Consider the following 24,972-nt stretch of genomic DNA (forward strand, 5'->3'; position numbering starts at 1 on the left):
AGAGAAATTGAATTATTTCTTCTTCGTGTCTCACTAGAGCTACGTATCTGGTAGTGACAACACAGCCCCCATGGTTCCCGGTTGTACTGCTTCGTTTGGCCCGTATCCGTAAGCTTTATGGAAACGTGCAGAAATACGGATGAAATGAACGAGGAGCACGGACAGAAGGCTCCGTCCGTATCCGTATTTAACGTTGAGCATAAATGGGCCTTTAGAGTCCCTCTAAGAACTTTTGTCACCATTGTTATGTTGTGCATATTATTCAGAGAAACAATTGTCTTGTTTGTAGAGAGAGATGTTCCTGTTGAATTCTTTAGAATACATTTCCAATGCTTTAAAAACAAAATTCTCCACCATATTGGCGTGATGGCAAAAATCTCAAAACCTTGGCAAACCTCCAGAATAGATACCACTAGGGATAAGCTTAAACATGTTTTGTAATTTTGGTGAACTGACCCTTTAATACACAGCACTGTCTGCTCATGAGGGACACCATCAAGGCTACCGTGAAGAGCTGAAGACTGTGAGTTTAATCAGTTATTGATCCCTGTGCCGTATCTCCTCACGACTCCTCTTTCTGTCCACTGACTGTTGCCTGCAGGGTTGTGTGGGCATCGCTGGATGAAGAGGCTGTTAATGAGGTTGTAAGGACTTTAATTGACAGGAGCAGGAGGTCATTTCTGCACAGAGATTTGAGTCTTGGCCAAACATGTGATAAGACTGGTTGAGAGTTCAGAGGACTGGTCTACTTTGAGGATGTGGAGTGTGTGAAGTGTCAGCGTGGAACACAGCCAAGAGCTGAGAGAGGAGGCAGATGGTGGAAACACTCGAGAAACACAGGACATGGAACTGAAACAGAACTCGACTCAGAAAGTAGCGTGGTGGTCAGGAGTAGAGCTGCAGCTAACGGTTATTTTCATTAGCAATCAACCGACAACTGGTTAGAGCGTATTACATGTGACATTGGGCGAGAGGCAGGGTACACCCTTGATAGGGCTGACACATAGAGACAGAAAACCATTCACACTTACATTCACACCTACGGACAATTTAGAGTCACCGATTAACCTCCATGTCTTTGGACTGTGGGAGGACGCCGGAGTACCTGGAGGAAACCCACACTGACATGGGGAGAACATGCAAACTCTGCACAGAAGGGCTCCCCCACCCTGGGTTTGAACCAGGAACCAGGAACCCTCTTGCTGTGAGGTGACAATGCTAATCAATGATGCTAATCAAAAGCATTTTTTTCTTGAGCACCACAAGCCGAGTGCTATCTAGCTCTGTCATATTTGAGAGAAGGTGGGCATCTCTGTGGTCGCTATTAATAGCATTACTTCTGAAAAACTCAACAGCAATGTCTCTTTCATTTCTTACCGTATCCATTTACTCATAGACGGGAGGCTCATGGTTGTGACAGCACGAGATGTGAAAATGAATGGCATCCTCCCCAGCTGAGCTGTAACATTAGCAAGCTCAATGGTCCTAGCAGTAGATGCATGCTTCCGTCTGCACAGTGATACGGTTGATGGGTGTAGTTTAGCAGAGAAAAATAGTTCCTACATGAAACTGCTCACAAGGTCTGTGGAATATCTTGTGAAACCAGGTCATGATTTCTAGAAAGAGACATTGCTGTGGAGTTTCTCAAATGTATTTGTTTGCCGCTCTAGCTCTATTATATTCAAGAGAAGTCAGACATCTCTGCAGCCGATATCTTTAACACTTGGCACCTCACACTAAGGCCTAGTCCACATGGACCCGTGTACTTCTGAAAGTGAAGTTTTTCGGGCTCCGGTTTCCAAAAAAAATTTGTCCACATGAGTGGTGTGATAAAAAATGATATTCACACGAAACCGCAAACCCCGCTACCAAGTGATGTAATACACATGCCAAAGCAGTAGGTGGCGATCAGAAGTCAGAGTCAATACCGGAATAGGGAAGTGCGGAAAATAAAAACAACCCGATCCACAAAAGTAGTGTAGTTGGGGTAGCTAGCAACAGGAGCAGCCTCCTTCTTTGGTCGTTCAGGCGCCTCTGCTGTTGAATTAGGATGAGCAGCTGGATATGCCATCCAAAGAGAGCAGATAGCACGCTCACAAATAAAGTTGGCACCAGCATGTTTGTTTGGTGTGCCATTTCACTACCTATTTACCGCTCTGATGTCAAACAATGGAGACAGGTAATAAAATACTGCGGTTATCCTATCTACACGCAACCGCTGGCACTGGAGTCTTCCAAAGACTTCACCCTGGACTCAAAGAAACACAGGGCCCAAAAGTGCGGTTGCGTGTGGCCAAACAGCCAAATCGCATAGAATAATACACGGTTTCAGAAGTACACGGGTCCATGTGGACTAGGCCTAAAACAATCTAGGCTGATAGATGGCACTACAGGTAAGAGGAAAAATGTGTTTTGGATTTGGGGGTGAACAGTCCCTTTGACATGCTACACTAAGGTTGCAAACTTGGTAAAATGACCAGCTAAACTTTAGCATTTAGCTGAGAGAATGTACTGTGCCCAATACATCCTCATAGAACAGCAACCATGCGGCTGTAGACTCTTGGTGTTGCTTGATAAATGATTTTGTGAAATGAAGTTGTTAATTGTCTTTCTATTACTCATTGCAGCTCTAGTTAGAAATCCTCCCAATCCTCCTGAGGACTGTGAGAACCTTAATGCTCAGCTCTGCACAGATTTTGTGGCGACAGTTGTTTCAAAATCAAAGAAAAATATCTAAGATGTGGTCAAACTACTCAAGGGGTCAGACTTTCAATGAAAAACATGGATGAACTTTACTCCCATGTGATCCCACCGACATATTCAGAGCAAAAAGGCGTACAAGAGACCTCTTTATTGAATTTATTAAGTTGTATTCAGACACTCAAAACTGATCAGCCCATCACTAGTAATGCTGTTTTACATCATTAAAATTCATTGAGCTGTAAGAGAGACCACCAGTAAGGTTAATTATGCTACCTGCTTACAGCCGTAGGTTAGCAAGTCCAATACAGTCCATCATATAAAATCGAAGGGCAGTCATTAATTAAAACATGATCAACACTGTGCAATGCAATAAAAGTTCCTTTCAAACATGACCATGGACCATTTCTGAGAAAAGTAACAAGACACCAGAAAGGGATTCTGTTAATAACACTACATATACCTAAGAAGACCACCACTGCTTAACATTTGACCAGTTTGTGACAAGGTCTAGGATGAAAATTTAAAAAAAAAAAAAGCAGACCTATATTGAACTGTACAATTGTTCAGAATCTCTAGATAATTTCCTGGTGAGCTCACAAGCCCTGCAAGCTGTGCTAAAGGAGGAAGAAGACAACATTGCAACATTGCACCCTATAACAACATTAGAGTATATTTTTTTCCACAGACTTGTGACAATGGGTGGTAGTCCAATTTTCTGTTTGTGTGCTGTCTGAACTCTAGTCTAAAAAACAATCCCCCCCCCCCGTTTGATTGAGATCACCCAAATTGATGCAGGTTGATTACTGGCCTGGACAGAAACAGAGCGGATCAACATAGACGAGTAGAACTAGTCGTATGTTCAAGTCTTTGCAACCCACAAAGCAGGATGTTCAAGGTTCCTGTTGATTTTCTTTTCCATGTGAAGCCGTATCAGTGTCCGAATTTAACTTCTGTGATGGACTTGATGAAGAATTTTTTAAACGTCAAGGGCTCATGTTGACCTGACGATGTTCTTCATGTTCCACCTCAGTGTTTTCTGCACCATGACCTTGTTCAGTATGATGTACGGCGATGTGACGAGCTCGTATTGCTCTACAGATGGTCATGTGTTATAGGAAGCCAGATGTGTATCAAGGTGGTTTTTCTTTACAATACTCTCAAAGACTTTTTTTGTGTATTTTCCAGCTATTTCAACAACTGGACAGTACCAAATTTATTTTCCGCACTTTCCATCCTTGGATGAAGACGACTTCTTGTGTAACAGATGTGAGGAGGGAGGGAGGGAGGGAGGGAGGGAGTGAGTCTTGGTTTGTACAACAGTCCTTTCCTGGCACCGTCTCAACGCATCGATGCCTCACAACAGACGGTCCGGGAAGCCAGGCGTCTCAAGATGGGAACAATTTGGTTTTCTTCTGATTGTGAGCATAACTTAACCCGCACACAAAGAGCACTACAGGCAACACCATTCGCATCCAGTCAACCCTGTGAAGTGACAAATGAGGCTACACCTTCTCATCAGCAGATCACACTTGGAAATTCACACATGACACAATCACACGTTCACAGGTTTCTCGCTCGCTCGTCTTTCTTAATTGGGGTTAGTCTTCCAACTGAATAAGAGATAAAAATGTGTTTTTTTAGGCGTTGTAGTGATACATGCATCCGTTATACTGATATACACTTCTTAAAAAAAGTTAAAAAAAAAAAAAAAAGAACATCAACAAAAAAAAAAAAAAAAAAAAAAAAAAGGTATTAGAAATGCAGCTATACAGAGTCTTTTAGCTATTCCAGGGAGGTGAGGTTGACGGTCAGGTCTGACGTCAGGAAGCCAAGGAGCCCGATGTCCAGATGTTCAGTTGGGAGGGAGGAGGGGGGGAGGAAAGGAGGGGGTGGCGGGGTGTGTGGGAAGGATGAGCAGGAAGAGCTGGGTTAGTTACTGCAGCAGGGACGGCTGGTGGGCTGAGCCGTCTCCGTCAGGTCCACTCCCCGGTTCCGCCCGCTGCTGGCTCCGGCCGCCTGAGGCTCGTTCTTGGGTAGCTTCTTTGCTGCAATGACAGAGCAACAAGATCAGCGATGACATCAACACAGATAATCAGATGACCTCAGCTACAGTATGATGACACCAAATTAATTCTGAGAAGAATACTGCACCCACACAATGATCATTTGTGTATGAATTACTCACCATGTTAACTTGAATTCAGGAAGAAAATTATTATTATTATTATTTTTTTTTTTTTTTAAAGATATGTTTTGGGCATTTTGCCTCTTATGGACAGGACAGCCAAGTGTGAAAGGGGGAAGAGAGAGGGGGTATGACATGCAGCAAAGGGCCACAGGCCGGACTCGAACCCGGGCCGCCGCAGCAACAGCCCCACACATGGGGCGCCCACTCCACCCACTAAGCCACCAACGCCCCAAAATTTTGTTTTTCTCACATGCCTCCTTCAAATATGCATAAGACTGTATTGATGTGTTCAAAATCGTAATCGTAATGTTTTAGTGGAAATTAATGTGTTTGGGAAGTACTGAGCATACAACTGGACAAATGAAACTCAAATTATACTGCACAAGGTGTGTAACACCCAGTTCAGACCAAAGATTCATGACGAGACGAGTTGAAAAAGGCAGCTACTTGAAATGCGCCGTTCTGCAACGCTCTACAAACCTGCCGGTTCACACCAATGTAACTAGATGAGACGGTGTATCATCGCTATGCAACAACTCTCTGTATGTCTGCGGTTATTCTGACTTGATCAGCAGACTTCACTACGAGCCAACTGGCTGTAGAAACAGATGACGTGCTTTATAACCAGCCGCTGGTGATTTGACCAGTGGAGTTGCAGGTGACACCATCAGCCAGCTTGAGTCGAGCTCAGATCGTCTAGTTGACACTGCTGCAACTTTTCTCTGTGACGTTCTAAACCGTTTTGTCTCGTCACAAGTCATTGGTCTCAACTGGGCTTTAGAGTTTATAAATTAATGTTTTGATATAGTTTTGCTGTCTGTTCATGAAGAATGTTTTTTTTTCTGTCTGGATTCTACGCTCACCATGGAGGCATACAAGACAAACAAAATTATCTTCACAAATTCAACGTAACACATGGTGAGTGACTGATACAGAAATGGTCATTTTGCAGGTGAACTATTCCTTTAAGACAGGGGTGTCTAAACATTTAAGAACGGGGGCCAGATTAGATAATTCTGAAAACACCTGGGGCCAGCTGTTTCTTTATCATACGGGTTAAAAAAAAATCCCATACAAATGAGATGAAACATCTTTAAGTGGAAAAAGTAATAATCTCTCCAAGGCTCCTGAAAGCGGCAGCCCCCACTGTCAACTTTATGCTTCTTTGCTACAGCCATGTCTGCTACCTAACATGTCTGCTGCTTGCTTGTTTACTGTCTACATATAGTCACGCTAAAAAAGTGCAAAGTGATCTTATTGGATAATCAATTAAGATCACTTTGCACTTTTTTAGCGTGACTATATGTAGACAGTAAACAAGCAAGCAGCAGACATGTTAGGTAGCAGACATGGCTGTAGCAAAGAAGCATAAAGTTGGCAGCCCCCACTGTCAACTTTATGCTTCTTTGCTACAGCCATGTCTGCTACCTATCATGTCTTCAAAACAGTACTATCAGTGATCAAACAACACTCAACCAGCTTCAAACATTGTACCTTATTGAATCAGGTGTGATTATGATAGCTGTTTATGACACAGAAACACCATAAAATATCACCAAATAAAGCCATATGAAACGTGAAAGTTGTGATCCCACTTTCTAGGTGGTATATCTCAGCCAGAAATAGTGGTAGGAGTGAGACTCTTACCTTTTATAAAACAGCTACGTGCCACTAACGGCTCTGCATAATATCGCAAGTAATCCTTTAACTTTTCCCGTCGAAAAATGGCATGACATGACTTCAACACTGACATCACCAGTCATCGCGATTTTGGACTTTTTGTGTTTAGGCTGCTCCTGATCCTCTCTTTCTCCCTCATTGAGAAATTTTGCATCTGGCCTCTGCCCCACTCATCACCGCTGCTTACGCTGGGTTTCATCAGTGACTTTAAACCCCTCAATAACAATCTGTGATATTTCCCAACATTAATTTATGAGAAGAGCCTGAATGCACCACTGTCTGTCCACAGCTGGTCAGGAGTGTGGTGTATCAGGGCTCACAGTAGGAAGGGTGGTAAACAGATTTGTTTCATATGAACACTGTTAAAATCTTCATATAGTTAAGATTAGGAAGTATTAGATATACACTTACCAATGGCCATGAATATCTCATTGACATTCATAGAGGTCTTTGCTGATGTTTCCATAAAAAGCAAGCTGTTATCATCTGCGTATGACTGTGCATCCTGTGAAAGAGAAACCAACATCAGGAAATCATTAATACAAATGACCTCACAGTTTGCAATGTGGGGGAAGCACAGCAGCAATGTCCCAAGCAATGGACAGGGTTAGAGTTTGTGTTATCCTGACAACATGTTTAATAAATCATAACCAGTCTGTGAGTGTTTAATGTTAGCTTCAAGAGACATTTTCTGGCTCTGCTTACATAATTAGTTAATTTATTTAAAGAACACAAACCTGGAAGTCCAGTGCTCTCTTGTTTGCGAGATCAGCCTTGTTCCCAGCCAGAGCTATTACAATATTTGGACTGGCTTGTCTCTGAAGCTCTTTAACCCAGTTCTTCGCCCGTACAAATGACTCCTGGCAAACAAAACAGGGAGGGGAGGGGGTGGGGGGAGGGTGGGTGACTCAGTTAGTGAAAAATAACAATAAGACCCATGTGACAGACAGACGAGGACAGCAGGAGCCATTTCTCTGATGTCTGGCTATGCCTTTGTTCATCTTTTCATCAAGGCCCCTTATAGAGACACATTAAACAGATGCTTTTGATGAAATATGACATAAAATCTGTAAAGTAAAAGCAGCATATTGTACAGTATAGGAGGTGAGGTTATGCAATATTGCCATGCACACGTTATGCAGTGCACACAAGACAGAAAGAAAACTTAAATGTGGGCTACAGTACAAGCCTGTTCTGTGAATTCTGAAGAAAAGGGGACTTTTTGTTCGAGACCTTGTCTTTAAACAGTGTCTACTTTAACATTAACTCTTTCAGCAAGTTGAGCAGAAGTGTCAGAAGGTATTTCACTACTTTCTGTCCTTTACTTTTATTAGAAAAGTTAAGCTGAATAAAATTGGTGCTGGCTTTGTCACAGAGGAATAGTTGTAGCTGACAGTAACGTTGACATTCAATTCTCCTCATCCTATTTTTGTGATTCTTTCAAGTACTTTTTACAAACAGAATATAACTAAGTCCGCTGCTGCCTTAGTGGAAGCTTGTTTTTCAGTGTTAAGGCTGTTTTCAGATGCAATCAGTACTGTCATTTCCAAAAGACAGTGGAAAATGGACACTTGCTGTTCAATATATATAGTCTATGTGGAGCATGAATGTAGAAGAGACCTGGATATAGTGTTGTACGCAAGACCCCGTTCAATCTTATGACAGTTGCTCAGTGGCACATGAAGCCAGAAACACTCAGTTTCCACGGCATGAAATGACCTGGATCTTCTGATTTGTGCCCACAGAGCAAGCGCACTAGAGATTTATGGCTGATGAGCACAGCCGCAAGCATGACTTCCAGTTTAGAGCTCTGCTAATTTGAATAGAGATGTTGTAGACTTTCGATAGATCTAATTCTGATAGTGAAACCAGTCATTTCGCAGGGGTTGTGACGATCAAAAAAAACCAATTCATCTGCTGATTTACAGCTGACTCTTTCCCAAGTCTATGGGACAAAGTCTTTTTGGGCCCCATGGCATCACGTGATGGACCTGGATGGTGTGGTGTCCAGTTTTGGCTGGGTTTTGAAGCCACTAAATTTGGCTTCAAAGCCCGGCAATGTTCTTGGGGGCTTGGATTTAAGGCCCACGCCAGTCAGTGTTACTTCCTGTATTTTGGTTAACATACTTTCTAGTGTAGCTACGATTTGACTTCAGTATCATTGGCAACAATAGCATGGCTATTAGCATGGATAGCATGGCACATTAAGTTATGAAGGAGAGGATTTTTTCTTCATTTTTATCACCTGAAAACAAGAACCCTTATAAGATGAGGGTCATCAGACCATACACACTGGAAATGGGCATTACCACAAAATTTGGTTTCACCTCAATACCAAGTCAACAGGGCCAGAATTCCCGATATTGATTTGATACTTTTTATTATCTAAAGTGGCCTCTGTACTTTAACATAGGGGAGAAAAGTGTGTCATGATTATGAAGTGAATAATCAGTGTGCTAAAGTAAGACTTGCGACCAATTACAGTTTCAAAATGTAACATTAACCAATTCTGAAGATCTGATTTGACTAAAATATTACATTCACCCCTGTATACTTGGATATTCTTTGCCTCAGCCACTCTGGGAAAAAAAGTCAACTCTGTCTCTGTGTCTGTGTCAGGAGTCTGTTTGATGCTGAGGCATTTCCCTCCTCCTCCCTTCTTTTCAGTTGCAGCTCCAAGTTCTCCTTCTCTTGGTTTTTTCCACTTTCATTAAGCCATCACTGCTATTATGTGTTGTATATAAACTAGTCAGGTGCAGACCTGCTGTGCGTGTGTGACGCATATGTTGTTTGAATGCAGGCAACACAAAGGCAGTGGAGAAGTAAACAGCATGCACTAGATGTGTTGACGACAATGGAACGTTGTTTGCACAGACAGTTTTACTCGTGAAATACAAACAGGTATGATGTAGGAGAGAGGAAATGATCCCTTTTGGGTATCGAGCCTGTTGACTCCAGGATTGATCTTCAAAATGGAAACATAGTATCTATAGTGTCAATATTTTGGTATCAATCTGACCACCTCTAATATATATTTGAGCAAGTGGCTGCTTGTTAACCTGCAGAGCCAGTGCCTCCACCCCAGCTGGAGATGTGCGATGCTCACACACATCTCATCAGCTGAGAGATCGCAGAGCACCTGAGCAGCTGGTTCTCTACGTTCCACAAGATCTCGTAGCTTTTTTGGACATATAAGAATACATAAACAACTGTTACATGCCCCAATCATATCAACACAAGCACAACAGCCGTCATGAAAGTACCTTTTGCTATTTCAGTTCGAATTGGGTATCGTTCTTCAGCTCAGAGGGTGTGATTTATGCTACTGGGTTAGCCCGCTGAACGAGAGTCTCACTGAGCAGCGGCTCGCAACTCCTTGGCACAGAGGGTGTGTGCTAATGAATGAGTTAACTCAGTCATGGCCCAGTGTTGTGCTCATGACAGTAACTAGCTAGCTCACATCAATGTTGATCAGTTTTGCCTCTCAGACGCAAAGAAGCACAGAACACCTGCGCATGCTTGGAGGATGACGTATGAACTGCAGCTTCTAAAACAGTCATATGTCATCTTCCCGTTTTAGCAGCTAGCTTCTTCTTTTGTGTTTAACTTTGAGCACAAAAATATTTGTCAAGAAACATTTGGCGAGGCTAATCATCATTGTCAGTCAAATGACTCAGAAAAATGCAAAGTATCATAAAATGTCAAAATACACTGGAGTGGGGCTTCTAAGTCCAATATGTTTTCTTTGTTATCAAAAATCTATCTGCACATTTTTTATATCTGTACATATTTTTGCGTGTTGTCACAGATTGTCTGCAAAGCACTGTGTTGTTTCGTGATGACCATTTATTTGTCAGTATACCAAATTAAGGTTCTTTTTGTTTTGGCTTGAGTGCTACTAAAAAAATGTCTGTTAGAAGTCCTCCCTCAATCTCTTCTTCATTCACATCAATATTGTTCCAGCTATGGTTAGTGAAAGCAGCACTGATAACCACAACCACATGACAGAAAGCCTGGCACCTGACTCACCTCATTTGTTATATCATACACCACAATGGCTGCCTGGGCACCTCTGTAGTACATGGGCGCCAGACTGTGGTAGCGCTCCTGACCAGCTGTGTCCCAGATTTCAAACTTGACTGTTGTATCGTCCAAACATACCGTCTGAGTCAGGAAGGCAGCTGCAGGGGCACAAAGCACAGGAACCGGTGACAAATGGGCATGGAGCTACCGAGCTGCACAAAACGTGTTTCTGTGAAGGTAATAATTTAAGACCAACGCTGGAGGCACACACTGGAGGATTATCTGGTTGACTTGGTCCACATTTGGAAAACGGGGCTTGAGTGATATCAGACATGTTTTATACTGATAATCCACAATCTGGATGGGTGCTGAAGCATGAAGTAGGGTGGGATTCACTCTAACACATTTTTTTTTTTTTTTTGCTTTAATTCACTCTGGATAGATTAACTGACAGCAAAATGCTTTGTTCACTTTCAGTCAGTTACACACATTCACACCTGGAAACTGCACCACACAACTTTGCTTTTGCCTTTCTGGGGATCGTACCGACGACCTCTGGGTCACAAACCTGGAAGTTGATTAAAACAAACTAGAGGTTGATGGATAGGCCAATATGACAATGACAATGATAGTTTGGAGCAGGAAAAAACTGAAGCTGTACTCACTAATCAAGCTCCTTTTTGGTTAATTAATCACAACCCTGCCCTTTTAAACTTCAGTCTGTGATGTACGTGCGTGACTGGTAGAGGCTGGGCAGCCATCAGCCATTATCAGAGCCCAGTTCTGCAGCTATTGACAGTTTGTAAAATGTCCCATAGGCGCCAAGTAATCAGCAAAACTGATTAATTGGTCGACCTCTCCACCACATGATATCCAGCAGGCAGTATGTTTGCTAAAGGGAAATAAGTGCAAGATTATGTCGATGACTACTGACTGTTCTGACCTCACGAAAGCTGCTGGTCATACCAGGAACTGGATACCAATGTCCAGGACTTTCATTTAATTGACCCTTCCTAAGTCCCCCCCACTTTTCGTTCTGTGCTCCAAAAACAGTTGAGCAACCTTGGCCGACTTTTCCCTGTCCTGTTACACTTAGCTAGATTTGCTACGTGATAGGTTCCTCTAAATTGAAGATACCTTGAAGAAGGTCAAAAGGTGCGGCTTGGGCACCTGTAAAAGCGACACTTGTTACATTACATTGGTGTTACAGTTTTCACAGACAAATGACGTTGTATAGTCACATCTGATGTTAGCTAATGCTAGCAAAAAAGCTAGCTAACGTAACTGTAGCTACATCAAGACAAGTTAGCCTAATGTCTGATCACCAACATCTGCCAGATTTGCTTCCTCCTTATTCTTGAGGCAATGTTGAAGAGATTTGGAAAGAGATAGAAAGGTTAGTTGCTGACATATTTTTCAAATGACATGAATTATTAAGACTAACATTCTTTTGTTTATCTACATATGTACATAGCCTATGTACATAGGCTACATGGCGCCCTGAGGTAACTTTTGGTGCTATTTTTTGGATATTCACAACATCTAGCATCCTATCCTGAACATCTCCTTCAATCACATGAAGCTCTGAAGCTATCTAATAAATCTATCTACCTTGCGAAAGTAATTAAGGGGCAGTATTTGGACTGGTCAATTAATCCTACAGTTCTTTGTTTCTATTGGCCTTTTTCACTCTCACAATTCTCCATCACCTCTTTATTTCCTCTGTTTCTCAACCGAATACCATATTGCTTGCCACATGCTCTTTTTGGGGTGTTAAAAACTTTCCTACCTATTTCCTCTGCTCTTAGTAACATTTCCTACTCCCTCACACCTCAAATGATTTTATTGTTTCATTTTATAACCTATTTACTGACCAGGAACTATGACTCTTGTCACAGCTATTTGTTTGTAGATAATCTGGATATTCAAAGCTCATTTCCATGTGTGACTCACTGCAAGTCTCCCTATGACAAGAGGGTAAATAAAGGTGTGCCAGTAATATAAACCCTTGCATACAATTTAACAGGCCTGTTCATAAAAAAATGTGACAACATGGCCTTCATGAAAATACATACCTCCGATTGTGCTCTCTTGGAATTCGTGAAACTGTCCCTTGACGAAACGAAGTACGAGACTTGACTTCCCCACGGCTGACTCTCCTAGAAGCACGAGTTTGAACTGGCAGATCTTGTTGCCTGCGTTTGGCCCATTGGGTCGTGTAGCTCCACTTCTACTTGCCATGTCACACTGCCCGGTCTCTTCCTCTGGACGCTGACGTGCTGTGAGAAACTGCAGAAAATACCTGAGCAGGAGAAGAAAGAAAGAAAATGTCACTCTCATGTAAACAGTCTAAATGATCAAAAAACAAATGTAAGAAGACAGTTTATGTTCAAGTTGAACTTTAGAGGTTTGCTGCATGTATTAGAAAATTAAGAGTATACTTTGATCTTTTATTGTCCGAAAGTATGAATCATGACTATAACAAGCAAAGCACTATCTGATGATTTTGTTAAATTACTTAGCTGTAGCTTTTGGTGGCATACAGCAATTGGTGCATAGTTATTTCGCGGTTTAATACTAAATAAGACAAGTATTTTTACCATGGATAAATCAGTCTAAAACATTATGGCCATGTAACAGAGAACAAACAAACTGCACAAGCAAACTCTATTTCAACAGTTAAGTTTTATGCAAAAACCTTTTACATTCACTACAAAGTAGATAAATCTTGTCCAAGTGTGCAGCTCATTACTGACCTACACCACTTAACGCAGCATACCCAGTTGGTGTTGCATATGTATGCCTGTATGGTTATCTCAAGACCTTGGAATAATCCTGAAATATATTATACTATACTTTTACGTAACAGTTCCCGACAAAAACAGGACTACCTGTACTGTCGGATTACATGCTTTGAAATTAACAAAAAAAAAGTGAAGTCATCTGTTGGAAACTATTTTGTGCGTGCACAGATTTCTTTTTAGAATGGGGGAATGTCTAGGAATTTCAATGTAGATATATCTTTTAACACAAGCAGTCCAAACCCAGAGACCAAGATGTAACTGACGACATGGAGGGAAATTTACTGTATTTCACTTCACATTGAGTCAACAAGAGTTTCACATTACCAGCCGCACTTTGTTTCCTCTCCAAACAATAGCTGGTTGCTTGCCATAACTAGCTGAGCAAATACGTGTAACAGGTATGGCAAAAACATGGCGGGGTATGGCCGATACTGTGGTGGGTCCGCCTGACAGTGACCCCAAGATTTAGGCATCTGAACTTGTGCTTTCAAAGTCCCTCACCTGTGTCAAGGCAGCTGCAACATCTAGAAATGTCAAAAAGTTGACCAACTGGTGTGACTGTAACAACAAAACCTCAGGTAACTCCTGCTTATAGCTGCAAGTTATGTGAGGCAGAGTGTCACAAAGGGGATTAGTATCACACGGGTCTGGGCACATATGTGGGGAAATGAGTCAGGGTTGAGTTACAAACTGCTTTCTATCTGCCGGTGTGTAGATTTAAGGTGAATAACAACATCAATCTTATTCACCACACAACAGCACGTAGACATTTCTCATTACCACACACCAGGAAAGTACAGAGCATAAGTCCAAAAATAATTACTGTCAACTTCGTCGAAATCGCGTTACGACACAGTTAACCACAAATAACCTGTTATGTTGTTGTTGACTGGCTCGAATTAGCAGAGTAATGACTGCTAGCGTTAGCAACATAGCTACCTAGTAACTTCAAAATGTCTAGCCCAAAACCAAACTCTGCCTTTAAGGAAGCGTTAGCCTGCTCATTGTTGGTTTAAATCCTAATACACACCATGCTCACACACACCACATCTATCATTTAACTCTACATAACGTCTGAGAATGCCAAAACACAGATGATGCAGTTTTGGGTGTGTACAGCTAATGACAGCTAGCTAACCATAGCTGCATGACGTTAATTTAGTGAGCTGCCTCGTCAATCACTTGGCGAAATAGAGTCGCAGATGTTTGTTATATTAACGTAGGTTAACATATGCAGTCTAAACATGCCGACTGATCCGCATTCATCAGCCGTACAACGTTAAGTTCCTCTGCTAACTAGCTTGGCCCTTCCAGTGTCGGCTAGCTAACGTTAGCTAGCCACATAATAGACACAGGGCTGTAAGCGAACGTTGTTTAGCTGTGGCCGCATCGGGAGGAGCCCTTAGCTAGCGAGCTAACGCTAATATTAGCTACTCACCTACCAAAAAGAGGAAGCTAGTTAATGTGAATGGCGTCTCCGGGACAGTCTTTGTGGCACTTCAGTGTCTGTTCACAGTGTCTCGATCACCCAGCCAGCGACCGTAACGTTAGGTTTCATAAAGCTCCGCGATGTCCCTCTCCCACTTCTTTCAACTTCCCTTTTCGCATTGTACGAAGGATGATGACAGATCGTATGACTGGAATTGACAATCCGCCTACGTACTGATGCGACGGACCAATCACATGTTAGGATTTATTCCCAATTTTTCTGGTATGTGCCTTTCCAAAAAACGACAAGACACAGCAAGTGAAACTATTAAGAGTTTCTGCGGGGTACTGGGCCGACAAGATTAATTAATACTCCTGGCATGAAAAAAGCAGCATGTCCAGTACTACATGACGAATATTAGGGACTGTACTTAACTTATCAGAGGAGGGGTGTGACTTGCTTTTTTTTGACTCTCTTGGAAGCTACAAATATTATTCTTGAGCCTCCCTAATTGACTGGAGGAAAATGTATGATCCTCCCTCCACCATAATAACTATATTTTTATTAATATATATGCACACCAAATGTAGGCTACCTAAGTGTAACAGGGTCAATTATACACCAGTTATATGTGTGTAAAAAAGTCAAATGTACATTTGTAATATTCAGTATTATAATTACACAAAGTTTGTCTCAGTTGTTAATATCTGACAGGCTCAGGGGTCGTACACATGCCATGCTTTTTGCACCCTCAAATTCATTATTTTCAATGCAGGCACGCTCAAACGCACAGGTGCAGCAGCTGCGCTCTAAGATAAACCGAGTTCAACTTTGGGAACGCATCAGTGCTCATGTGATGAGGAACAACCAATCACAGCCGACAGACACCTCTCCTGTCTTCCGTAAATATCATGTTAGTGCAGGGCTACCCAGAGCTTTACATCTGTCCCATGGATGATAGGCCTACACACTTATAAAAAGCACCTGGAAGCACCATATCATAGCCTATTTACCTGAAATCCCGAGTGCAGAGCTGATCTTCTTCCAGGAGCTGTTTTTAAGTGTGTAGGCCTATCGTCCGTGGGACAGATGTAAAGCTCTGGTAGCCCTGCACGGAAATGCTTAACTTCTCCATATTTATCACAGACTGATATTTACAGAAGAAGGGAAAGATGTCTGTGAGTTATGATTGGTTGGTCCTTGCCACATGACATGCGGTGCGTACTGCTATGTTCCAAAAGTTGACCTCTGTTTATCTCAACGTGCACCCTAAAAAACAGGTGCTTGGGAACACGCCTGCTGCACATCCATATTAAAAACAGTTTATTCAAAGGCGCAAAAATGTGGCATGTGTCTGTCCCCTAATTAGCACATGATGTGTTGAGGGACCACTAGAATTTCAAAATCTGACATTTTATGTTTTTACCGTTTCTGGCCATGATATATATGGTGTCATTTTGGTGAGTCTTAGATAAAAACATGCATTTTAAACCTGCTAGTAGGATCTGGGGTTAAAGTAAATACAAAATACGACCATTTAAAGTTGTGTCCATCCTCTAAGCCAAAATAAAAACACGTCCTTCCCCAGTGCTTAAAATATACTTGACATGCCTCCCCTATTTTACACCACCCCCTCCCTCCTCATAAATAACGAACAGTCCCTTAGTCGTATTTGTGATTAACATCATTTATCACTTAACATAACTGGGTCACACAGTGTATTTTCATTTTATATCCCCATTAGCTTACACCATTTTATATTCACAACATATTTTAAAATAGTTTAACAGTATCTTTAATTGAACGGTCTGACGTTGCTAGGCAACGGAACTCAAAACAGGTGCGACACCGAGCGTCTAACTGAAGATTCTAGTGTAGCGTTAGCATAGCTGCAAAGTTCTGTAAAACTTTCCCAGGTAGAAAAGACGAACGTTACAGACACAATTTAAAGACTTAACGCAACTTGGTTGTCTCTGTTGCTGCTACACGTGATATGAAGATAGATACAACTGACGGAAATACTTCGTACAAAGTGAAATATGCAGATACATGTCCAAACATACCGATGGTAAGTCAACTTTAAGATGCTAGCTAGCTAACGTTGCGTTAGCTTAATGCTACTATACTGAGTCTGAAAGCTGTCGAGCGTTTTAATAAACCTTTGTCTTTTTAATCAGTTTTTATTTATTTATTTATTTATTTATTTATTTATTTATTCACCAGGCCGGTAAACGCATACCCGTGGGAGACAGGGCTAAATCCTGCCTACAAGAAGCTGCAAGGGTAGGTTCAATTTTAAAAGTGTGTGTTAGCATTATGACAGTGGGATGTAACGTTAGTTTGCTGTTGTGTTGCATCTTCATCTCTGGAGTACATATCTATATATACAATATCAGTTTTATCTCTAGGTTCTTTGGTATGACTATATAATATAAGTGACAGCTTTGTACATTTTGAAGGTGCATGTCCACTCATATTTGCCTTTTCAACATTTTTACTTTATTTCTTAAGACATTTTTTATTTGCAAATTCAAGGTCACACATTAAAACATAGAAATGTACACTGCCATCTTCAACATTCCCCCACTCCCCACATTAAAATTCAGCTCACAGAATCTACTTGCACTTCATGGTGGAAAGATAAGATAAATAATAGAGGCAAAAATAATAATAAATAAAGGTGCAAGTTGTAGTTAGCAAGGTTTCTGACTTCACAAGCCAGACCAAAGTCACTTCAGCATGTTTAATGTGTCTCAAAACGGAGTGAGACCACTCACACACTTGTTTCATCATTACAGTGAACATTTCAATAGTTGATTGTTCCCCTTGCCTCTTGTAATAATATTACTCCCCCAATTTTTGTCAAGCTTGTAAATATTTCTTTCATTAAATTACATTAAGACCATTAGTATTCTGTGAAACTCTTGTTATCTCACTCATTTCATACATGTCTTCAAATGTCTTCTGTTTGTATGTTTTGTTACACTCATTATTCATGACAGTGTCCAGTATTTTTTTGTCTACATCTCCACACCAAAGGACAGTAAAAAAAAAAAAAAAGGAAAAGTGATAAATAAAATACTCCTTACCAAACCATCATTCTCCATGATGGCCTTGTTAGCTTGCCATGCAGCTTCTCTTGCATGGTTTCCAGGTTCCTGTCCCTTGAGCAGAACCTCTCACTTCAGTTTTTAAATGTGTTTAGCGGCCAGTATTCATCTCCAAACTGCAAAATTTTCCTCCTATTTTTACTTTTACATTGAAACTCCTCATTTTTGCAGTACAGTAAAGAAAGAAAAAAAAAACAGTCATTGCACACACTGTCCCTTAACATCGTCACTTTCCAGCCCCTGACCCCACCTGTGGTAAGGAAATTCCGCAACAGCATCCAGCCAGAACCGGGATCTATCAGAGTTCACCAAGGGAAGGCAAATGATCCAGATGTTGCAAGCACCCTTGTTCATGGCATCAGCACCAAATCTTCCCTCAGTGTGAGTACCACACACAAGCACACACACACCTTAATGTGGGTTAAAGGTGCAATAAGGAGAGTTTTTACTGCTCCAAATTTGATGGGTTGATTTATTTTTAGATCACTGCTAAACAAATCATTCATTACTCTGACTAGTCATGAGATTCATGGCTTTCAAAACTAACATGTTACCTGAATTTAGGAGCAAATATTTGGCAAATGGATCAATTCAGGGGAAAATCAGTGTCAGTTTGACTGTATTGTGTTCAGTATTTGTTTCACTGTGTAGCACATGCTAATATAAAACACAGTGCGATTAGTTTATGGCACAAGCTGACTTCGCATACAGTTTTAGCGCATACAAAATTTTGATGACACACCCAGAATATGACTTTAACTTCTCTAATTTTTTCTGTGATTCCAACAGGGCAGAAGCTTGCTAAATCCTCCACAAAAGACCTTGTTCCAGCACAAGTTACAGGAGCTCAGTGAAGCAGTGTATGCCTCCAGTAAAAAGGCACCAGTGGGCAGGTCACACGATCAGCGTGTTGGACTTCCCATCAGCACTAACGACAAAACTACGTATGGTGTGAAAACAGTTAGAGGTATGTGTATCGTTAAATAAAATCATGACCGACACAATTTGATTTAAAAAAAAAAAGACAAAGATGCTGTAACATGAACATGCAAATATTTATCTTCTCTCATCAAAAAAGTCAAACTTGTCCTCAGATTTTTAAAAAGTACTATGTTTTAGGTTTCTAAATAATTATATTTAGAGTAGAAATGTTGAGCCTCCTCTCTTTTGTCCAGGGCTGGATGTGCGTGAGATTATTAACCCCTCAAAAACAGCAGAGGAGATGGAGAAGGAAGCTCAGGAGGGACACGAGGCTTACATTCGTAGCCACAACGCCTATTTTGTTGGTAAGTAGAATGAACTACCAATAATCTATTTGTTGAATTTTGTTGATAATCTTGTAATGTGATGTCTGCCTTATACAATAAAATCACCTTGCTCTACCACAGGTGAGCGGATTGACAGAAAGTACGACTGGAGTCACTACAGTAAAGACAGCAGGTTTGGGATCCTCACACCTCATTTCAATGACGGCCGTAATCTCAGCAAATCTCTCCACTGGCTGGGAGAGACACAGAAGTAAGTGCTGAAATAAGTGGGTATAAGTATTTTGTTGTTAATTTCCATAACACATTGAATTAATTCAGTGTATACCTTAAGTTAAAGGAGAATAAATTGTACCTGACCCTGTACTCATATCATTGTGCCGTAGGTTTTACAATCCAAAGGCTGTTTGGAAGAGATCTGGGAACAGGGAAAAGCTGGCGCAACAATTTGGCGTAATGAACAATGTGTAAGCTTCACATTTCTTCAGACCAATTCTGTGACCGCTGACTTTATTTTGTTAACTAATGTTTAACTCTCAATAAACTCATCTTTTTAGGAGGAAAAATACCTTGAATGTTCCACCAGATCACACCTTTGGAGTTGCCTTGCCACTGGATGAATTTGGTAGAGTTTATGTGAAAGAAATTCATTCCTGGGTTACTCATTGGAATATCAGTAGATATATTGTGCCCTGAAAAAACACATACTGGACCAGTTTTGGGGTTTAAGTCGTCAAATGACATTTTGCCCGTTTCCTGCACAGGTGTTGGTGATATAATCCACTCCACTAAGCCAGGCCAGTACGTGAGAGGCCGAGACCAGCAGCGCAGCCTGGTCAATGCAGTGAGACACCATCTCAAGAAGATCAATTTCCACAACTTCCCCTCTCTGCTGCAGGCGTTCAAACATTATGACAAGGTTTGACTGGAATGACTAAAGGCTGGGTGACACTTTGACACCACGTCACTTTCATCTACTGTCTGTTCAACACATCACATTTAAAGTAACATGAAAAAATACAGTGACACTTTATTTAGTGATCAAGGAAATCAGAGCACAGACATGTCATACAGACACAATGCTACTATAATTCTCCTGTCTCAGTCTCACACACTCGAGCCTCAAGGTCGTCGAGCTTTTTCATGTATATCTGTTCATGTAAACCACCAGGCAGGCAAGGGAATGATTGACAAAGAGGACCTGCAGGCGGTGTGCCATCAGTTCCAACTGGACGTGAGCAGGCCAGTTCTGGATGACCTGATGGACTACTGTGACACAGACAAGGACGGACTGATCGACTTCCTGGAATTTGCAAACTTCCTCAACTGGAAGGACAAGATGCCAGTCAGCAGTCGAGAGCAAGGCATTTTGACAAATGGTCGGTTAAATGCACTGTAATGTATCCTATTATTTATTAAGATGTAGATCTGGGCAATATATCAATATTTTATCAATGTCTTTTTTGGCTATTGATTGATCAGAGGTTATGTGTGGAGGCTCATTTTCTATTTGCCCCCTGCAGAGCGTCACACCAGCTCTGCTCCAGCCAACATCGGGCAGAAGCCTCCCTCAGAATCAGAGCAGCTTCCTGCCTCTCAGGCCTTAATAAAGCCTGAGGACTTGGAGCCCATTAAGCCAGGCAGCTCACTGAAGACCCTCAGGACCCTGAGGCGACCGAGGGCAGCCCCAGACCACTTCATGACCTCCTCCACCCTCATCGGATCTGTCAGTGATTCGTCCACGTTGAGTAAGTCAGAAATGATACCGCGATCATGTGGAATCAGGGAGACAGCAGACTGGATATCATTTGAGTGGACGATAGCAGGACGGTAGAATTGGGTGAGGCCAGCAGAGAATACTGACAGTGGTAACAGTAGATGGCATTGCTGTTCAAAGTTTAAATATTTTAACAGTAAAAGGGGATGTCAGTGGTGAAATATCAAAGAACTGCAGTATGCAGACGTTCTCCCACACATCTTCCTAATGACACAAGCATGACACATTTGAAATCACATTGTGGAAGACATAAAATACTGTAATGAACTTATTACATCCATTAATTCTTGTAGATGGTTAAGTCTTACTGCCTCATATTATCAAATTACCTTACATGAGTCATTATCGTATTAACTTAAACCTGCTTAAATGTCCTCTGGAGCATCTGACTGGCCCATTTGGGGACGTTTGATTGATATGTTTTAGTTTTTATATGCACTAATTTATTTATATTTCACAGACTCCCATGTCCTAACAATCCTTACTTATCATGTGGTCCCTCTTACATACTGTAGACAGCCGCACCTATGGGATCCCAACTGTGCGCTCCGACCTTCCAGCTCCACGCTTAAAGAGAGTCAGTGATACTAACAACTATGGTGATACGTCCACGGCTGCAGATCTTCTGCATCCATCAGTTCATGCCCTCCGGGGGGTTCATGAGGAACACTTCTTTTGTCCTCGCGCCAAGAAGGAGGTAGGCACTACGCACAATGTCAGCGTCATAGTGTACTTAAATAAAATAAGGTTTGCTGTGAGTGAATACAGTAAGGACGGTTGACCTACAAGAGGGGTAACCATGGCAATTGTTATCCAGAGTTTGGATGGTCATAAAAAAAATAGAAATGTTACAGAATTGCTTTTTGTGGGCCTGAAAAAGCCAAAAGGTCTTGGAAAAGTGAGACCCTAAAAAAGAGGCTGGATCATGGGGAGCACCACCAGTTGGTCCAGGAGCTTCTCCTCCATGATGGATGTTTCCAGGCATATTTTAAGATGACTCAGGGGCAGTTTGACAACCTGCTGCTCTATCGTTGGGCCGTATAGCTCTGGGTATCCAGCAACCGCTACCACCAGTTTCTCCTCCATTTTTTACCAACTGTAAACTTGTTGTCATTACCACCACAGAAGGCCCGCCTCTCAAATCATCCGATTGGTCAATGGGAAAAAAATGACGAAAAAGAGATGATGTGGGGCGTTTTTCCGCTCCAAGTTGGACGTTTTTTTCAACTTGAATTCAGAGCGCTTTAGCAAAAACGCTAGGCACCTAGAGCACAGAAATGTGAGGCGCATAGCGACGCAAAAACTGCGAGCAAAAAGCTTCATTCTCATTAAAAACAATTACAAAAAACCGCCTCCAGCTGCTAAAACTCGATCTGAGGCCTTAAAGATGGGTTTAAAAACAGATTGGTCATTAGAAGTGCCCCGCTGCTGCATGGTGGCCCCAGTGCAGTTAGATGAAGATAAAATAAAATAAAAGGGAGAAGACATAAATCTCACACCTTGTCCTTATTTTAGATGAAAATGTTTAGATACTGACACTCTCATCCTCCTCTCTACAGATTGCAGAGATCTTTAGGAATGTGGGTGTGAATATTTCTGAGGAGACGTTCGAGGAGGCCTGGAAGCTGGCGTCCATGAAGCATCCAGCCGGGGAGGTTTGTGTCGAGGTTTTCCGTAACATACTCAAGGAAATAAAAGCAATGTGATACTGAAGGGGTTTTTACCGGTACAGTGCTTCCTCTAAACAATACCTCTGCTGTTCGGTGGAAGCTTTGTAGCTCCAAAATGTTTTAGTTTGATTGGAGTGCATTTTTGATGGAATGATGGATTTCTGCACCCCAAAATCACTGAAAAGTAGGAGTAAACATTAATCTGAAGTGCACAGCAGTTGTGCTGTAACTAAGTTTTCACATGACAACCATAATGTGAAAATCTGTTTTTCACAATAACATTCTCAGTAACCTCAAATCATTTTTAAAGAGCAACAAAAAAGGCGTTCTAATGCAAATCACAATCTCGTTTCATTTTGTTTGCCTTTGCAAGTAGGACACTTATTTTTATACATCCAGTAATATAACAATAACTTTTTGTCAGTACGTTGTTTATATAATCTCAGCTACTGAAGATCTGAATTAACAGTTTCAACTTGCTTTCTTTGAAGTTGTGCATTTTCGCATTAATATGAGAACTCCCAAGAAACAGTGGGTTAAATTTAAATCTTTTTTATGTCAGTAGAGTCTGTTTGAAGAAGAAAGTAATGCCTGGGAATTCACTCCATGCCACAAAAATTTCATTTACATGACATTTTGATCCTACTCTGATCTTCTTCAGGTCAAAATCTGGAGTCAGTTTGTGCTGTGAAGTGACCTTACTAAATTCATCATCATCTGCACGTTATTTATTTGTGCTGTCACATACCCTACTACTATTAATTAATTCAGCTGTCCTGACCTTTTATTTTACATTGCTGCTTTATAATGATTGTGGTTATGAATTTGTTGAGACAATAAATAAGGGTTGTCATGATACCAGAATTCTAAACTTAAATACGATACTCATTTAAAAAAATAATACTTTATACCTCTTTTGACACCACGGCAAAACGAAAAAAAGTAATTGGCACACAAAACATGATTTTTTTAAAAAAAAAATTTTTAACGACCTGCACATAGTGCTGGTATAGAAAATATCACTGGAAACACGTCTTTGGTCACATGGTTGGTTCATTGTTCAAGAGAATGCCGTAACAGCCACAGGTTGAGGAGCAGTTGATTTTCCTCCCTGTTGTTTTATATGTGCAGTTTTGGGTTGAAAATCTGGTTGTAGTCCTGTTTTTTTAAAATATATTCTGCACATCTGATACTATTGAATGCATAGTTTGTATCAAAAAAAAGTATTGACTCTTTCGACAACCTCACAGTAAATGCGGAGAATGAACCCCCTTTATAATGACTAACATCAGGTGAATGTGTTGCATCATATAAGCAGAGTTTTGACCTATTTTTTGGATTATGTTTTTTTTGGAGTGTTGCTAATATTTGATGAATTTGCTGGAAGCCAGTTTGCAGTTCCTGGCAGAGTACCTCACCAAAAGAGGGTCACATGAAAATACATCCTGTACCTGACACACACATTTAATTATATAGACTTAATTCTTCATAAGCATTGAGTTGCTCTCATGTGATGACATGCTTGAGAACCAGACTGCTCCATCAAGTGTACCGCCACCAGTGAGGCCAGCAGCAAACAGCTTGTTTGATGCAGTATTATTGTGTACACTGTTTAGAGTAACCATGAATGCATCATGGAGCACAAACAAACGTTCACCTGTCAGGTGTATGGGTGGGTTTTCATCTTAAATATAAACCAACCTCTTCTGATGCCAACCAGCTTCATATTTTCCTCCACAGCAGGGGACACATCAGCATGCATGCATATAAAAACACATATTGGTGGAACAAAGCCAAATGCTTTTAATATAATCATAAATATTTACTGTGACTGATTCAAGTTTAAGTCTGCTCTTGTTTTGAAATCACAGATTGTGTTAAATTAGTCTCAGTCTTGACTTGTATTGACTTATGCTGTCTTTGTTCCGGTCTGAATATTAAGACCAGTGTCCTGTCAAAACAATTTTAAAAACTCCAAACACACAGAGGAGAATCTCCCACACACAAAACTGAGTAGCATAAAAAGTTAAAATAAGAACACAAATTAGTAAATAGATTTAAATTGAGATAAAAATTCTAATTAAAAGTCAAACTACAACTATAGTTATTTTTGAGTTTTGGTTTTATCTTCCCCGCCCAACAAACAATACACAGTAAGACATTTGTGTTGCAGTCCAGCCAAAGTATTCTTTAGTCTCTATACACATAACACAGTAATAATAACACCATGCATTCAGAGATAAACATGTCAGCAAACAAAAGAAATGTTTTCCATATTACATGTCTGTTTATAGAGAATCAATTCTCCTGTTAAAATGAAAAA

The 24,972-nt window shown here is 41.0% G+C and overlaps 2 protein-coding genes across 3 annotated transcripts; one reads left to right on the forward strand and one right to left on the reverse strand.

The window, feature by feature from the left end:
* Positions 1-4,489: 4,489 nt before the first annotated feature.
* rab5ab (RAB5A, member RAS oncogene family, b) lies at positions 4,490-15,002 on the reverse strand. 2 transcript variants are annotated; one of them, XM_033640448.2, is made up of 6 exons: positions 14,841-15,002; positions 12,670-12,896; positions 10,601-10,752; positions 7,309-7,431; positions 6,983-7,076; positions 4,490-4,748 (listed from the first exon to the last, which is right to left on the reverse strand). In XM_033640448.2, exons 2-6 carry the CDS (start codon positions 12,833-12,835, stop codon positions 4,633-4,635), a joined length of 651 nt encoding a protein of 216 aa, XP_033496339.1. In that variant the 5' UTR covers positions 12,836-12,896; positions 14,841-15,002; the 3' UTR covers positions 4,490-4,632. The 2 variants fall into 2 exon arrangements, with proteins under 2 accessions (XP_033496339.1, XP_033496338.1); XM_033640447.2 differs by having other exon boundaries at positions 14,837-14,974.
* A 1,680-nt stretch (positions 15,003-16,682) lies between these two features.
* On the forward strand, positions 16,683-24,475 carry efhb (EF-hand domain family, member B). Its single transcript, XM_078171388.1, has 13 exons — positions 16,683-16,895; positions 17,051-17,110; positions 18,175-18,318; positions 18,727-18,904; positions 19,113-19,223; positions 19,326-19,455; positions 19,589-19,669; positions 19,760-19,827; positions 19,967-20,121; positions 20,374-20,581; positions 20,726-20,950; positions 21,495-21,676; positions 22,539-24,475. The coding sequence occupies exons 1-13, from the start codon at positions 16,821-16,823 to the stop codon at positions 22,683-22,685; spliced, it is 1,764 nt and encodes a 587-aa protein (XP_078027514.1). The 5' UTR covers positions 16,683-16,820; the 3' UTR covers positions 22,686-24,475.
* Positions 24,476-24,972: the final 497 nt, after the last annotated feature.

The sequence above is a fragment of the Epinephelus lanceolatus genome, chromosome 10, assembly GCF_041903045.1.
Source record: "Epinephelus lanceolatus isolate andai-2023 chromosome 10, ASM4190304v1, whole genome shotgun sequence".
Classification (NCBI taxonomy): domain Eukaryota; kingdom Metazoa; phylum Chordata; class Actinopteri; order Perciformes; family Serranidae; genus Epinephelus; species Epinephelus lanceolatus.

Excerpts from the sequence above, each read along its gene's own strand:
- rab5ab (XM_033640448.2), bottom strand. The coding sequence starts at position 12,835 with ATGGCAAGTAGAAGTGGAGCTACACGACCCAATGGGCCAAACGCAGGC. Across the intron at positions 10,753-12,669 it reads CCAAGAGAGCACAATCGGAG|CTGCCTTCCTGACTCAGACG; the intron begins GTATGTATTTTC and ends GTGCCCCTGCAG. Across the intron at positions 7,432-10,600 it reads TGTATGATATAACAAATGAG|GAGTCATTTGTACGGGCGAA; the intron begins GTGAGTCAGGTG and ends TTTGTTTGCCAG.
- efhb (XM_078171388.1), top strand. The coding sequence starts at position 16,821 with ATGAAGATAGATACAACTGACGGAAATACTTCGTACAAAGTGAAATAT. Across the intron at positions 19,456-19,588 it reads TGGCTGGGAGAGACACAGAA|GTTTTACAATCCAAAGGCTG; the intron begins GTAAGTGCTGAA and ends ATTGTGCCGTAG. Across the intron at positions 21,677-22,538 it reads GTCCTCGCGCCAAGAAGGAG|ATTGCAGAGATCTTTAGGAA; the intron begins GTAGGCACTACG and ends TCCTCTCTACAG.